This window comes from Plutella xylostella, chromosome 15 (genome assembly GCF_932276165.1).
Source record: "Plutella xylostella chromosome 15, ilPluXylo3.1, whole genome shotgun sequence".
Taxonomy (NCBI): domain Eukaryota; kingdom Metazoa; phylum Arthropoda; class Insecta; order Lepidoptera; family Plutellidae; genus Plutella; species Plutella xylostella.
This window is the reverse complement of record NC_063995.1, coordinates 3603335-3621270: the sequence shown is the minus strand read 5'-3', so window position 1 is coordinate 3621270 and position 17936 is coordinate 3603335. Positions and strand designations below refer to the sequence as shown.

Sequence of the window (17936 nt, the reverse complement as noted above, 5' to 3'; positions counted from 1 at the left end):
ATATTTTTGTTCAAAAATTACGAAAGTAGTTCGTGTTTTAATTATTAAATACGTACCGGTCAAAATCATAACCATCCTTTTCGCTACGCCGTAGTGCTGATTAAATAAAAATTGTTTAATTTATTCATAGCAGTGTGATCGAGTCCGTATAGTTCCTTTTTGTAACATTTTTGTAACGTTTCCCTTTTGTTACGTTTTTGTTATGTACAAATTTTGGCGATTTCACCCACAGAATGAATTTGTGCTGATTTATTTAGCTGCAGCTCCCTGGGCCCAAAGGTTGATCTATTCTATTCTAATTAATGGTTATTTTATTATTAGGATAAGTCGGTACTTGATTACATATATAGTTAATACTTTGTGATTAATCATTTGTATCATGCTATTTTTATACTATTATTCCATGATTATGACATAAGTAAGAAGTAAAATAATTAAAGGAAGTTAGAACTGAGAAAAAAGAATATTTCTCGACATTTTCGTTACGGTTTTATTTTCGTTACGGTAGGTAGCTGAATCGGTAATGATAACCTAAATATTGAAATAATTAATTTTAATTAATTTATCTTATCTTATATTTTAAAAAAGTTCAAGTTTTTTTCAAACAGTATAATCCGTGAGTACCTATATTTAAAAAAAGTTAAAGTTTTTTTAAAACTAGTTAAATAAGTACTTACTTAAGTAATGAATGACTTACTTAAATGTAGAAATGTTGGAAATAATAACTAACCCCCTTATTCATAAAAAAGTTACTGGACGGATTAACTATTGAACTGTTCTGTCCCTCTCTAACAGAGAACAATTTGTTCTTTGACAGAGAGTGACAAAACAGTTCAATAGTTAATCCGTCCAGTAACTTTTTTATGAATAAGGGGGTAAGTAAGTACCTGTTACTTATCGGTTTTTTATAAAAGTAAAGATTAAGTATATCCTGGCTGACTACTTTTTATTAGATTTATGTAGAGATCTGGAAAATCGTAACTAAGTAAGTGTGTAACTATAACTATAAACTATAAATTGTGTAACTATATTACTTATCGGCTTTTTAATCCAGCTAATACCCTATGGCTTAAAGCGAAGCTTGCGAATTTACTGTTCACGAACCATTTAGAACGCCGAACTACCGACCAAGAAATCCACATAATAAAATGGAGGTGGCTAGGTTGCCCTTAGAAGACCTGAAGAAACTTGAAATACGTAAAAGGGACCGCCCTAAAACAATCTGGCGTCGTACTGTGGAGCATGATGATAAAATTATGAGGATGGAATGGGAAGATCTTGCAGCCGCTGCCCAAGATCGAGACAGATGGAGAAATCTCCTGAAAGCACTTTGGATCATAAAGTCAATAAAGATTTATTCTTCTATGGGATTGATAATATGTGTACCCTGGCCATTAACATTATGGTTGAAGACCAAGACTAAGTAAATGTGTGAGTAATACTTATATCTTTGATAAAAACTTTATTTCAGATAGGTATTCAAAATGCGTTACCACAGAGCTAACGCAACCCGAACAAACACGCCGACTATGCCGAGATCTAAGGCAGGGAATCTTTCGGAAGAAGCGGACAAAGGCACCGCAGCTTATTACAAATTGTTTGTCTCAGAAAAACAAACTGTCTTCCAGAAAGACATAGACAAAGAGAGCCGTTTTTTACAGACAGGTAGACATCTACAATGCGCTTAAAATTGGTCACCCAAACTTTGTGTATAGGTAAGTATATTGCATTAACCCATTGTAAAGTACTAGCTAGGAAGCATTAAAGAAGTTATATGTATGGTTTCCTTTTGAATTAAATTACCCCGAACATAACAGTAAGACCTATTCCGTATCCAGTGCCAAGAAAATCCTTTTCACTATGATAACTGCAAGCGTCAGGCTGTCTGCTGTGATGTGATGAGACAACTGCATAACTATGTGCTTTATGGTCCATTATCTACTGTGCTTATAAGTTAGACCACGGTCCGCTGACCCACCCACGTAGCATATAACTACTATGGTATCTGAGCATGGTACTTATACTTACTTATTGTTGTTGTTTACATTAGTAAGGGATTACTATACGAGTATCTAGATAATTATTTAAAGGTTTTTCGATCAGGTTTCGACCGTTTCCGGTAGTAACTAGTAACTTTGTATCTTTTAGAAAGATATTGTCTAAAATAGTCATAATGGTAGCCTACTTACTTTTAGTACTGTTTACTTACTCACATTATAATATAACCAGAATATAACTTAATGCTTAAACTTAATATTCTTTTGTGGTTAACTCTTAATTAAGTACCTATAAGTACTTTCTGACTTAGATATCATATCGGGTAATTCCGGTTATGTAACCGCTGAGGTACTTTATTATTCTTCCACTTTAACAAGGTAACTATTCATTGGTACAGTAAGGTGCAGAAAAACCTGACCCCTCTCAGAAGCATTGATACTATGGGAGGGGGTCAGGTTTCTCTGCACCTGACCGTACCTATAGGTTTTTTTTTTAAATTACAATTTATTAGTAACTTGCAGACCTAATTTGGGTAATATTAAACATGTGTAGCAGTCTGATTATGAATACGTCGTGAGGTGAAGCGGGCACATGGTGGCAGTCCGGCGCTGGCGACACGGGCCCGCGCGCCAGACACACAGGCATCGCATGGCCGCAGACTGCTTGACGCCCCTCGCCTTCTGCCTATACATTGGCAATTACCCCTAACACATATGAGTATGTAGGTAAGTCAACATAACAGTCATAACAAAACCAAAACTCATTAAGTATTAAAATATATGTTTTTAGTATTAAGTGTTTCTGAATACCCTTTCGGATATAATGGTTTCTTTTCCTCGTGAAAAGTTTGACCACGTGGTTACACATTAAAATATATTATTAGGGATTTAGTATAAGGAGGTTCATACCCTTTTGAATATAATGGTTCTATTCTATTAGAGCATTTACAATCATAAAAAATATAACTTAAAATACCGGTTTTAATAATTGAAATACCGGTATTTATTTTTTTATTTATTTATAATAGATATTATTTAATTCTGTTTCATTTATAAATATTTTACAAAACCTGAAATTTCAATACATAGCGAGCGTTTTTTTTTCAAGAAAAAACTAAGTTCTATAAAATCGGACAGCTAAGAAATCAAAGAATGCGTTTCTTAGAAAAGCTGGGTGCGCTTAGAGGAGCAACAAGATGATAACTAGTGTGGAATAGTTGGGTGAAAGAGAGACGGAAGATACGAAGGGATATGAGAATGTGCAGGTAGAAAAGGCCGTTGGCGTGGCGCCGGCGCTACCTGCTAGCTCTTTAAACTCAAGTACATTACTTTATACCGGTATAAGGAAGACAATAAAAGATAAGGTTTACATAAACAACTCTTTTATTTAGTAATATAATAATATATCTTCATAAATTTACGCTTCATAAACTTCACATATAAAAAATACCATCTTAATATTATACACAAAAATAATCCGTCTTCAGACGAATTTAATGCACTACGGCAGCGTGTTAAATAAGGCACGATGGGGAGGACTACGCCTCGGGCGGCGCCAGGCGGGCGACGGCGACTAGATCACAGAGGGAGCGGAGCAGGGCCCCGGGGGCGTCCTCTCACCTGAGAGGAGCCCCGTAAGCTGGCATCGGGGCACACCAGCGTGGCGCAGGGCAGGCTGCCAATGAACAGCCCGTGTTGTAGCTGTGTACAGGTACGAATGCTGACACATGTGATGTAGTCAGCGGCATCGCCAATGTCACTGCTGGTCGTTTCTCAATTTCATCTTCAAGAAGATAAGGTCTGAATAACTTGAAAGGTTTACGTGGCGACTCTGATGTTGAGTTTAAGGGCACATTTGCTGATTGAGGTGGAGGTGATGCCCTTCGTACGGATAAATCGATCGGTTCAGCAATTATTGGGAGACACGGTGGCGGTGGTGGTTGCGTAGCAGGCACTTGAGGAAGACACATTGGCGTTGTTATCTGCACGGGCGACGGTAGCGACACTGCAGGTGGCGGTGATGGCAATCTTGCGCTCTCCGGAGATCCGGCAGAATACGGTGGAGGAGAAGGTGCAGGTTGCGGAGCTCTTCGTAATAATGCTGCTCGAAGAGCTGGTTCAGCCTGAAGCCACTTTTGGATTTGTCGGCGATGGATTCCAAATTTTCTGGCGGTCGCACGTTGATTTCCGCGACATTGGGCATCGCGCCGGTAAGCTTCCAGTACTTGTAGTTTGAATTGCGGTGGGAATATTCGCCTAGAGCCGGCTCTTCCCTCTGAACGCCTGTCAGGCGCAGAGGCTGAGTGCGCGTGGGGGCTAGCAGCGGCCATAATTACTTTTTGTACAATTTTGTACACGTGTGCGCTCGGCAAGTGTCGGCGCCGGACTGACTGTCGGCGGATGTTGTGTGCTCGCTGGATAGCTGGCCAGCGCGGCGGCTCGCGGCTACGTGAGCGCGTTGCCTCGTGAGTCGTGTGCACAATAGCCGGTGTCCACAGCAACTTCACTGACATTTTACGTTAAATGTTTCGATATTAATATTTAATGTTAAATTATACTATTTACTGAAACTATTATTTATTAGTGGGTTACGTATTCTGATTCGTATGACTGAATAGTCATACGTAGAAAAACTTACGGCAATATACTACAAATAAATATACTATTTAGGTGAAACATTGCTTCATTATTAATTAAAATTACTTCATTAAAATCCAAAATATAAACAGCAATCTTGAACTTGAAACCATTTGAACGTAACGTAACTAGACTCTTAAATTAATTCAATAATGTGAATAAGAAGTAAATTTATTCGTCAGTGTGAACATCGCCTAGTGCAGTAATCTCGCCTCATTCTCGGCGTGAAAAAATGCCGCAAGTTGTTGCCGATAGCACATAGCGCCACCATTGCTATCCTTTTTACTCACACACATTTGTATCAGCAAAGAAAAGGAAAGAGATAACCCTGCCTCGGCCACTGCCACATCCGTTTACGAAACAAGTTTGTGAGCAACGTTGCCGATATGTGCGCGCGGGCGTCACAGAGGGCGGGTGGGACGCGCAGGCGGACAGGAATGTGCACAAAGCGGCAACATATCCGTCCGTGGCAGACAGGGTGTCGCCGCCAAGCGATCGTAGACATGCCGTCGCTCGGCGGCGCTATATTCCCTGCCCCCCACTGCCGCCCGCTCCACCCTTTGTCGCCTTCAACAAGTTATTTCGGCAAGTGGCCACAGTGGAGAAACGTCGTAACTTCAAGCCTTTCATAGCTAGAAACTGACGTTTTTAAATATTATGAGTTCTTAGCGCCATCGCAGTTTCGTGGAAAGTTGTTTTTTTGTTGTTGTGAGCGTTGAACGCGGCCAGCCGCCTTGCTGCTGATGCCGCACCCGTCTTGCGTCCGGCGGCGTCTGTAAAAATGGGATAGGTTTAGGTATCTCTACCTACCTAACCTGTTACGGTAATAAATAAAAAAAAAAATACGTGAGTAAATAACTATTTAAACTAATTTTCTTTGCCGTAAATCTGTACCGAAATCATACCGGTATAATTTCGGTTTTTAACTTTAAAACATGTAAGCAAGGTATGAAATTGTTTCTTTATATGTAGCATAATTTATTTTTCCTGTATTTTGGTAAGTAAGTACCTAATACCTATACTTAAGTAAGTATGTATGTACTCATGTAAGTAAATATCTATAAATAATGAATCTTTTAAAAAACTAGCGACTATGATCTGACCCCTCTCAGAATTGCTATGAGATATCATGAGAGGGGGTCAGGTTTCTCTGCACATGACCGTATCCAAGGACTTAAGTTCTTAACTAAGAAATCATTACCATTACCATTCTTACACATAATTTTCACATTTTAATTTCATGCCTTGCAGATATCTGTCCCCCTCTCCTCCATCAACAGCTAAATAGATATACCTACACGGAATGACAAGCAAGGTCGCTCGGATCATGGGCTCCGCGGTCGGTAATTTAATCCACCATGACATCATGGCATCATGGCGTTCATCGAGAGCCGACGACAACTTAGCTACTCAACCGCCGCGCAGAATTTTCCACTGACCACGCAAGTTTTTGCTGCGTCGTTCACTTGACTTCTACGTAGGTTGAGTAATTTACTTAGATACTTACTTAGAAATGTATGTATTATTTATCAATCGCTCATGGAGTAGTAGGTGTTTTTTTTAGATATTAGATAGGTACCTAGGTGTACTGTAACTGTAGGACTGTGCTTGTAGCAAATATATTTGTCAATGGCTTATAGACATTATTTTACCAAAAATAAAAAAAAAAACAGCAGGATAGTGACAGCGGCAGCGTTCTAGCTTCCGTTCTAGCGGCTGAAGTAGCCATTGACTTACAACTGGGACTTGTTTGAGGCTACTCAACCGCTAATTCAAATAAGTATTGTCATTGATACACTGATAGGTATTAGGTAATTCAGATTTTGGCAATAATAATAAAGAAACCTAAAATATTTAAGTTTTAGCATAGAATAGCCAGTAAGTAAAAGTACTAGTAGGTACTTACTGTAGTACTGTACTCGTTATTCTATGGTTTTAGGGCGCCTTCAAATTAGTCGCTTATTGTCGCGCGACTGCAGCGCTGCTGCAGCGCTGCAGCCGCGCAGCTGTCAAAATCCATATAAATTTTGTAATTTAAAAGATGCGCGACTGCAGCGCTGCAGCAGCGCTGCAGTCGCGCGTTAATAATTTATATGGAATTTAGACAGCAGCGCGACTGCAGCGCTGCAGCAGCGCTGCAGTCGCGCGACAATAAGCGACTAATTTGAAGGCGCCCTTAGGGAGGTCCTACTTCTTAATTTGGTCGGGTTTTCATAATCTTACTGATAGCTCGTTCAGGTCATAGGTACGGGAGATATTGTTGAGAACCTGTAATTTAAATATGCTTTGTTAGATGTGTTCTGTGTAGATGTTTGTTGCTAACACGGTACGTACAAATGTAGATAGTTTGACGATTAAGTAAGTACTACATGCTTACATTGAACTAATATTACTCTAGTAAGAGTACTATTAGCACTCTAGTAAGAGAACTAATATTACTCTTAGTAGTTTGAGTACCTACACTACATACATACAAGAGACAACATGTAATAATAAATGAGCTATCAGTCCCACAGATACAGACACACCGACGCCGTCGAGCCAGCTCACCATACCAATCGCCCCACTCCAGCGCCAAACCAGCCTATCTCCCGAAGCATTGAGACCGATTTTGTGCTTAATTACTATAAGCATTAGCACGCATATTAACAAAAACACTGTCAGCTATAAAACACTTCAGTCAACAGCGCCACTCGAAGACGGCAACTGTATATGGCCTGCAGCTCGCATTGGAAATATCTGACCTGTCTCCATGGATGAAGGTCTATAATACCATGGCTCATCAGTTGTTAGGGCAAATCAAGGATGAAGTGTTAAGCACACGTGTGTTCCAAGCGTCACCCAAATGGGGACCAGTTGGGCTCATAACTTGTGAGATCGTAGCGTTGATATAGGTACTGGTTCCGAATTCTGATATTTTTAGCTTTCTCAAACTTTTGGGCTTAGGCAGAATGAAGTCTGCTACCTTGGGAACATGGTGATGCAGATCGAGAATCCTTTCTGATCCACCAGTTACTTATTAATATATATGTAGGTACTTTCGTAAGACCTAGATAGCTATATTAACTATGTACCTAGGCCAGACGATCATCTTTCTTTATAAACCGATAAGTAGGTATTTAACTTATTTTTATACTTACCTATGTAAGTATTTAAACCATTCATTATTCATGAGGCTGACGTGTTCTCTTCTTCTGCTTGAATATCAACTCACGTAGCTGAGGACGGAACGGAAATTGACCATATTTTATGATTGGATGTTTGTATGTGATAAAATTGTTTGCATCCTGCATAAATAGTGCGTAAGTACATAATCCACCTAATTAAGTTCTTCAAGCTTGCAATATCCTAACTGTACATAGAGGAAAGCCTCTCTGTGAAACTACAGATGTTTGTTATTACGAGTATCTTTGACAAAATGAGTTCGAGATGTCCTAGAGGAGAAAACATTAAAAAACGTGATTTCATCGGTCTCCCGTTATCAATTAACCATAACATTAGCCTTTGAGATAACTGAACGATTTCTCGGAAATTGTAAAATATGCTCGCCATATGGCCGTGCATACTGCATGCACCACATGTAACAGTTAACAAACGTTAACGACCGCTAATAACAGACTAGAGTGGTTCGCTTTACGCACTTGCTCATTCTATTAGATCTTCACCACTATCATCACAATCTCGAGATATAATATAATCTACATCGTACCAGACTAGGTACACTGGTGTAGGTATATACTTAAACAAGTACATATACTTACAGTAAGTATGTATTAATACTTGAGATAGGTAGGTAAAATATAATTATACTTCTGATCTAGGGAGCGCGACCGTAGATAATTAGGCAGCACCTCTTGTAAACTAACCGGCATCGGCATGGCACCTAGGTAAGAGTAGGTTCTACCTTTTCAGTTAGGCACACAACGACGCTTTCAGATTATCAGTATTACTTATTTCGTAAGTTATGATTTTGAAGGTGAATATGGATCAAGTAGGTATAGCTTATGTGTTCAGACAAACAACACAAATGTAGATAATACTTATTATTATCATGTTTATTAATCCTAATTTAGATCCAAAAATACGCCGGCGTCGTCGCTGCGTTGAGCCGAGGCGCTCCTTTGACTTCAGACGTCCGGTCGCCACCAACCGGTTTACGGCCACATATTTAAAGTTACGTTCCTACACTCGACCGATATGGTTATCTATAAAGGCATCCACAACATTTATCTTTATTTTCATGTAAATAAAAGTCACATGTAGCTGCTGAGTTGAGCATTCAACTTGAGTCGGAGTGTGCGTTGTTCGCGCCACCATGTTAGCGCCGCGCCCGGCTCGCTCCTCATCAGTTTATTTAGCTTTCTATTAAGACTGGTTACACAAAATATACATTATTCATTATTATGAAAAAGCGTCATAGAAAAACAGTGTGAAACAGTTTGCTAGTTGCTAGGCAGGGTGTTGGTTCAGTAGGAAAGGCTCCAACTTTCCAACATGATGTGCTTGCTGGTTGAATCGAGATACTATAGTATGCTGCAAGGCATCTCGTTGCAAACGCTCTAACTATATTTAATTAATTTAATTAGTACATTTCAGAGACGGTAATAGATGTAGAGCCATCATGAGCCGAGCCAATCTGTGCGTGGGCGCCGCGACGCCGCCGCCGGCATCGCGCAACCGACTGCAACTACAATGCAAATAAAGCAATAACCATTTCGGTAAGATAATTGTTATTTTGCGTAGTTTAAAATAAAGACGTAGTAAGTACCTAAGTATGATTACTGTATTGTATTGTAGTATTGACGTACCTGATTAGTGATCTGATGATCACGGTCTGACGATCAGGTACGTCAATACCCCATGTTATAATATAACATCAACTAGGTGTTACTTCCAGTAATGTCGTATGCGAGCAGGTGTGGGAGGTTCCAGTTATCTAGTCAGGCTATCAAGTGACTGTTATTCAATCTTAATGATCATGATCATGAAGTTTCTTTGTGGTCACGGACTTGGCAATAACTAATTAGATTACCTCGATCATGTATACAGGATAGCTACATCAATAATAATCAACAAACTCTATAGGAATTTAACAAAAGGAAATCAAGAACAGTTGTATGCCTCAATTAGACGCAGCCGCTGGCAGAGACCATTTCATTATTACTCACAGGATTTTGTATTTTCAGTTTCTACTTATGAGATGTTACAAAAGATACGAGTAGTTAATTCACTAATGTATATAGGTAACTAAGCAAAATTATTAAGTAAGTATTTACTACCTACTTACCTATCTATGGAAAATAATTAGCTCTAAGAGCTAGGTGGGTATATGTTCTCTAACGATTGGCGCGGTTTGTTCGTCAGAGCATTGCATCATTTCCAAATATAGAATAGATAGCTGGTTCTAGCTGCTAGCTAGGTTAGGTCGTCAACAACTAAACATCAAAACATGCCTACGTTAGTGTTTGGTAGAGCGATGTGTGTGCTGTTGATTCCTTTATTACATCATACCCTTATATCATTTAGTTGCCTCCAGCGTTCAGCGTTCTTTAGACGCAAAAGCTTGCCTCGTCACTGCTCTGGCTATGGTGGCGCTATTCCAGCTCCTTGCTGTACCCACTTAGATACTGCTTCTTCAGATCTCATTGAATGCATCGTCTACCTCTCCAGCATGAGTCCAGTTGTTCCTGATTGGACCATAAACCGGCGTTTTCTGCTGGGGTGTAGCTCAATACGAGCTGACTGAGGTTCGTGTGGAAGAACACGCGCGAGGATTGGTTGGTAATAATCACTTGTAGATAACTCTAGGTAGGTACCAACTACCAACACACATCGAGAATGATATCATCAACCAATATAGAGTGGAAAATGCACCAAATGTAATCTAATCCGTCACGCGCATCGAACGCTCTACTTGTAGTAAGTATTTACATATCTACAAGATATAATGAACTTATCTATTGTTTTATTGGCATGATGGGGCCAGTGTGGTCCAATATGGCCAGAGTCACCACATTGGCTCGATGTGGCTAGAGTGGTCCGATGTGGCCTCTGTGGCGCGATGTGGCTGGGCACTGGATTGGCACGAAGAGTCACCGAGCGTGGCGGCGAGCGTCACGTCATCGCCCGAAGCGACACGCCAAGTTGGCTAGGCGCCGCCTGATCACTTCGCGTAACCATTCTAAAAATAAATAAAACATATAGGTACTTACATACTGTAATACTAACAGACGTATGCTACAAAGTTCCAGATTCGATTTTGATTTTACTCAGTGGACAATCGTTCGGATACTTACTTAATTAGATTATATAGGTACTTACATACTGTAATACTAACAGACGTATGCTACAAAGTTCCAGATTCGATTTTGATTTTACTCAGTGGACAATCGTTCGGATACTTAATTAGATTATATTGGTACCTACCTACAAATTAATCACTTGACTATATAGCGAATATTCGATAAAAGTAAAAGGTTGATTAAAGTGCGCCTGTATCTGGGTTGTCGGATAATCGGTTGTGCAATGATCGGACTATCGATTGGCACGCGGCGGTGGCGCCTCGCCAGAGATCCATGGCCGACAGATCGAGTCTCTTTCTTGACCTAGTGCTTATAGTATCTATACCAAATTATAGTATGGTTGGAAGATTACTCATGGTTAGAGTTGGATAAGGTACTTACCGAGGTTCTGTAGGTACTTCAAGCCAAAGTAATAAAAGTGCTGTAGTTGTCTTATCTTATCCGATAATTTATTAGTTAGTACTTATCTAGATAATTCATGTTTAAGTACCTTTAGGTAGAAGAGGTAATTTTCAGGTGCATACTGCATGCATCACATTAAAAATGTTACAAGCGCTGATAGTTAATTGAAAAAAAAAAGTAAATAAGTACAAGAGGGTTCTTTCAGAATGACCGGTATGACGAATTCTATGGAATAGAGTAAAGTATTCCCTCATTGCTTTATCGCACCCAGTACATTGGTCGACCGGAGTGACCCACCCATGTTGTGCGTCGACGTCAGAAGCGGATGCAGATAGCATTTCGCCGAGTTGACACCAGCCGCATACTTCGACAAGAATTCGTGGGAAACTCACCTCACCTACTGACTCGATTACACAACTAATGAAAAGGCTGACCGTCACTTACACGTCTCAAGTTTTATGGAAAAAATATTTTCTTGTTACTCATGAAACGTAGTTCACTACAAAAGTTTTTCCTCTGCTGCAATTTTACTCAGGTACCTACATTGACAGCGGTTATCGCAGTTCCCGGCCAGACCCCAACCCGAAACCCTACCAGCACTATTTATTAACGATTCATAATTCGTTGGGTTAGTTACAAAGCCTATTTTATTAAGTATTTACCAGCTAATACTACTGACCTATCGATGCGCGTTCAAACGGCGAGAGGGCAGAGGCGGCGGCGGTCCCTAGCCGCTCTGGGTGCTGGTGAGAGGTAACCAGTTTGGTGGGTTCTCGGGCGTGGGCGTCCCCGCAGCACCGCACCTAGCGGTCGCCGCCGCCGCATTGTTGGCGAATGAGAGGCAACATTATCAACTGAGGCGATTGGATTAACATCACGGACTATAAGATTACCAAATCATAAAAGTATCAGGAATAATAAAGAATTTGATATTCTAGAGGTAGAGTCTGCATTCTGCTTTGTGCTAGGGCCTAGGGCATCAATGTCAATATCATATACAGCGTGAAGGCTGGTTCACAATCATCATCATCAGTAGGTATAATATAACTAGTCGCGTCCGCTTCTGGACCAAGGATCTTTTTAAAAGTGTAGGATAGGAACACCAGCTTGGCGACGGCGAAGATACAAATAAAAGTTTAAATTTTGGAATAATGGCGACAAATATAGTGTTGGGTAACAGCCTCGTGTTCGACCATCGCGCGCAGAAGTGGGGCGTTTTGAGCAGTCTGGCGACTAACCCCAAGGCTGGCACGAGGAGACAGCCTGTCCGGCCGCGACGGTTACCCGCTAGCACCCGCTGGCGCCGCTACAGCTACGCAGCACCCCGCCCGCCGGCACCGCTGCAGAAACCGATTGATATCCTACATTGAGTTAACTACTGTTACTGGGTATTGGGAGGTAGGTTCTAAAAAAATGAATTATTGAAGAGGTCGTGAAGCGTGACAGTTTTAGGAAAAACGCTCTCAAACGGAAGTTATGATTTTTATTCTAGGTGAGTTTGCAAGTTACTTTACTTTAAAACATCCTACTAGTTAACGTATGTTTTAATCGCACCTGTACAAGTTGAGGGAGTAGACTATCTATACTTATACTTAGTTATTATTGATACAGTAGGCATATAAGTTATTATTATGTTCTATAATCCTGCTTAAATCTCCTGAATCATTATGTACTTAATTAAAGTACTTACCTACCTATGTTCTATCTGTAGTGATGCCCTTGCCCTAACCAAATCATAAATCCCGCAATTCCCGGTATTCATAGATAGTAATGAGACGTTCAATATCTGTTCTTTTTTTAATTTTGTTTCTTAATATATGTATAATACCTAGTTATAGTTAACTAAATTAGTAATTATTCTTCTAGTCTACGGGTTACATGTTGTAGGTAATACCGGACACCTTATTTCCTATCCCATCTTACTAGAGGGATAGCTGTCTGAAAAGTAAATAATAAATCCGAAAAGGTTCCTGACTATTAAAGTCTAAACATTTTCAACTGCCTCTAACTAGAGAGACAAGACCGCATTTCAATCTGTGAAGGATAAATATTGAATGGGATGATGCGATAGATAAGAGGCGGCTAAATCTTTGCCGCCATCGAAACAGGTTAAGGTTTTCTTTTGAGAGCGTAGGTAGGTCCATTTAAGGTGCGACAAAAAAATAAGGTGCCAATAAAGGGACGGAAACCCATTGTTCGAATGTCGTTCCGAGTTTGGGAATTCCAACAAAAAATGCTGACTGAGCTAAGGGTCCCTTAATGTCGGGCGGCTTTGAATACAATGAGTCTTTTGTGCGCTCGCTGCGCAGGCGCCGATCGGTCTGGCGGCGCGGCCACGCCGTCGCCGCCACCGCGTCTGGCGCGCTCCGTTCTATACCTACGTGCTGTTTGCCCGCGCATTGTCACGCACACGAGACGCTCAGGTTCCCAATATGGCCGCCAAAGCTATCCAGCGCGCGTGCATCTGCATACAATGCGACGTGTGTCCCCTGCCTGCCCTCGTCCCTCCGACCACTTCACGTTAATCCTTTGATATAGGTAGGTTCTTAAATCGTAAAAAAACTTAGCTGCTACCGTTTGCATGTCATGTTTTCATGGCCCGTAAGCCCATAACCCATAACAGAGTTACTTAGATATGTAATATTATTAAATAAGTACATAATGTAGTATATGATACGAGATTAGTACAATGAGTAGATCAGCCGATTAGGAGCAGGGTAAGTATTAGGAGCAAGGCTGTAGTTAAAAAAAATGTTAAAGGCATACTTATTGGTGTAAACATTAATTACCATCTAGGACAAGTGATAAGTTATCAGGAGTAGGTACTTAGCACTTATAGTATACGTAATTTATTATAAGTAAATATACTATAAGACCAAACACTGGTAGTGGTAAGTAAGTATTAAGTAAGTACCTAATGGTAGGTCTAAAACCAGATATTAGGTAAGTACCTGACTACCTACCAAACATAGGTAAGTAATTTTAGTCAAAACTTCAACCAACACCAAACAAATGCAACATAAAAACATAATGTAAATAACTACCGATCCTAATGTATTATTCCATTAAATAACCTTTGTGTAGAACCTAATTACTATTAGACCAGTAACAATACTTTAGTATCTACTTATAAGTAATAATAATACCTACCTAACGAAGTAAGATAGTTAGCTATAGCTATTAGTGACAACGAGAAGTTAATTGGCTCACGGAGTCAGGCCATATGCCTTTTATGGCATGTTGTCGAGAATCTAGCCCCTCGAGATACCTAGATGCCAGCCTGAGCCTAACAGCTACGTGCAGCGAGATAGGTATGCCTTATACCTACTATAATGTATTATTCACTCGCTTAGATAGCATTAGATACTATAGAATAATGCGACACCGCCACAAGGACAATGCTTTGTAGTTATTTGTTCGCAGAAGGCTGTATAATTTAACTAAGTAAATGCCATTCCTTTTTCATCTTAGTGACAAATTGCCCGGAAAGAACCTTTTTATAGGTAAATCTACCTCTTTAAGTAGTTAATTCAAAGTAAAAGTTAAATTCTTAAGTTATATAACCTTATATACTTAACTACGTTTTAATTAATATTGTTTCTATCATCTAAGTGGGAAAGGTACTAAAGACAAAACTTCAATTATATTTTATTGTAGGTTCTAGGTATCTAGGTAAAGTCCGTCTGCCATGTTCATATGGTTGCATTATTTATCTGCACGCGTGATATTCGTAAGTACAAGATACTACATGATTTACTGATGAGTGTATGCTATTGATAATATTGTTACGTACATAATATATCAATTGATATACTTAACTACCTACTTAATAGATATAACGGCTGTGAATAAAGAAACAGAGCATAGATAGGTCCAGGTAGGTACAATAAGATGCTAAAAGCTATGGGTCCACCAGCATGAACACATTTTTCATCATCATTGTATTAGTTATTATGGCGTACCTACTTACCTATGTCTTAAAAATATACGTACTGGGTATTGGAAGGCAGGAATTAGCAGGTCAAGGGTGCAAACGTCACAATTTAAAAAAAAAAACGGAATCAAATCAAGATATTTTTCTCGGCAGCGCGGCGCTAGTTGGCTCTTCACCTTAATCCCGAAATATCGGGATTAGAAAATAAATCCTTGTCCTTGCTGTACAGTACCGATTTATTTATTTAGTATTGTTAAATATAGGTACTTAGTTAAGTACTTATTAATAACCTACCTTTACCTAACTGTGTGTAAACGGGGTGTTGTGTAGGTACGGCGTTATTCATGTTATTTTTTTTACCATTCCCAAGGGTTTCACATTATCACACAGCATCTTTTAGTACTCATAGCACGATAAAACATCGTGATATGAGTACTTACATAAATATTTAGGTAGGTACTTAACATAATTTTATTCGCCCATTTTACCATTAACGTTACGTGTCAGTTGTTTGATGATGAACCGCTTTTTTTTACTACGGATGCATTCCACAGAAATGAGCCTGACCTCGCCTGCCCAACATTCCATTCGTGTTATTCCTACTTTACCTACGGGGTTCCGATCCACATACCATTTAAATAGAAGTTGTAGATCTATGGTATAGATAACCGCATCACAGCACAGCATTTCTGTATCAAAGAATCCCTGGACCACTAACATTGTTTTGGAATAGTCAATTTGATAAATAATATTAGTGCCATGCCAGTAGCTCTATAAAAATATACTTTACTAGTTGTTCCCGCGCGCTTCGCTTCGCCTTAAAAAGTTTTCCCGTGGGAATTCCGGGATAAAAAGTAGCCTATGTTCTTTCCCAGGGTCTAGACCGTATGTATGTCGCAGCCGGATCGTATAATCCGCCGTATTACATTATGGCTAGCCGCATTACAAGACAGGGCCTCTTTGTAATGCGGCGGATTAACGTTTAGCCGTATTGAATATGGCTGAATGAAAATGCGCCGGATTGTATTCGACATCATACGTCATTCAATATGGCTGGCCGTTATGTAATACGGCGAGAGATTAGCCGCCGCATCAAAAGATTTTAGTTTCGTTTTTTTAACACTCGTGACGCTGCTTGACATAACAAAAATAATGCCTTGGATACAGATATTTGATGATGATTAAAACCAAGAAATCGTGTTAAATATGTTAGTAAACAGTGACTTCAAGAAGAATTTTCACGTGAAATTAAATAATATCTATTCCGATCAATGCGGAACAGTGAAGAACGTACAAAAGTTATAACGCACATCAAACAGCTAAAGTGACCATGGATTCTGCTGGTCGGCGGATTTCCACACAGATATTACTGGGTCAAAAAATATAACTAATTGTGGCCGGCAAAGATTATTTGATCTTGAGGAGACTGCGACTAGGCAAACGTAGTGTGGGACGCCCTCCGGCTAGATGAAATGACGACTTACGAAAGGTGGTTGGTTATGATTGGATGTGGAAAGCTATAGATCGCATCCAGTGATGTGCTTTGGGAGAGGCCTACGTACAGAAGTGATGATGATGATGAGGAATAATAATTTCGAAGATCCTACAATCCGAGTAGTGCCCTTGCACAGTATTTTGATACTTTAACGGAAGTCCATATGATAGCATATTTACTCTGAAAATGAAAAATGAAAAAATGAAAAAATATTTATTCAGTATACAAAGTCTCAGAACACATACAAACTAAGTTACATTTATAATAAATTTAATCTGACAAGAATTAATGGGTAACGTTGAAGACCAAGATAGGTGTAGACCTGAGTTTTGGCCTCCAGCGCCGTCCGCCAAGCAGAGTGCATAAATAATTCAAAGAGAAAAATAGAATACATGCTCAAGATATCAAAGATTCAAATTTAACATTTTTAGAGAATAAAGCTTATAGTTATTATCGATGTGATTTAGGTATACTTACATATCATAATTTATATAATTTTTTAAAGAAAGGTATCTTCTAATTTTACATACAATGTATTGTATTTGTATTAAATGTATATTAAGTGTGTTTATTGTCAGGTAGGTATTAGTTTTATTTACAGTAGGTATGTAGGTAGTCAGTCCGGAATCATTTTTGTGTAACTAGAAGGGATTCGATCATATCATAGTTTTGCTTTAATAGCCAGGGCTTTGTGGTTGCTTTACATCCGTGACGCGTTTTAGGATATAAGTCCAGGATTTTATTTATGCGGTTGTAAATAAGTGGTCCCAGAAATGTAAAATGTCGTTGGGCAAAGGCGGTTTTACATATTTTCATTTTACAAATTATGTCGTTCCTTCTCTTTTCTGAATAAAGCTGGGAGTCGAATTTAAGTGTGGAGTGTTGCTGGGATACCAATTGCAAGATAAACAGTTTTCGAATGGAGAGAAGTTGGCACTGGTCATACAAGAGTTCAGTAGAGAATCGGAAGGGCTTAAATGACATGACTTTAAGGATGGATCTCTGTGCCCTTTCAAGTTTTATCAATTTAGTTTTACATGCACTTCCCCATGATAGAATGCAATAGTTGAGGATAGACTGTGCCAAAGAAAGATATATAGTTTTTAATAAATCTTGGGAGGCTACGTTGCGAAGAGTTTTGAATAAATAAATCAGTTTACGAGAGCGGA

The 17936-nt window shown here is 39.4% G+C and overlaps 1 protein-coding gene across 1 annotated transcript; it reads right to left on the bottom strand.

The window, feature by feature from the left end:
• Positions 1 to 3357: 3357 nt before the first annotated feature.
• Positions 3358 to 4428, bottom strand: LOC125489605 (classical arabinogalactan protein 9). The gene has a single exon (XM_048625911.1). The coding sequence runs from the start codon at positions 4325 to 4327 to the stop codon at positions 3614 to 3616; it is 714 nt and encodes a 237-aa protein (XP_048481868.1). The 5' UTR covers positions 4328 to 4428; the 3' UTR covers positions 3358 to 3613.
• Positions 4429 to 17936: the final 13508 nt, after the last annotated feature.

What these genes read in the sequence shown, in the direction of transcription:
- LOC125489605 (XM_048625911.1), bottom strand. Translation starts at nt 4,327, where the DNA reads ATGGCCGCTGCTAGCCCCCACGCGCACTCAGCCTCTGCGCCTGACAGG.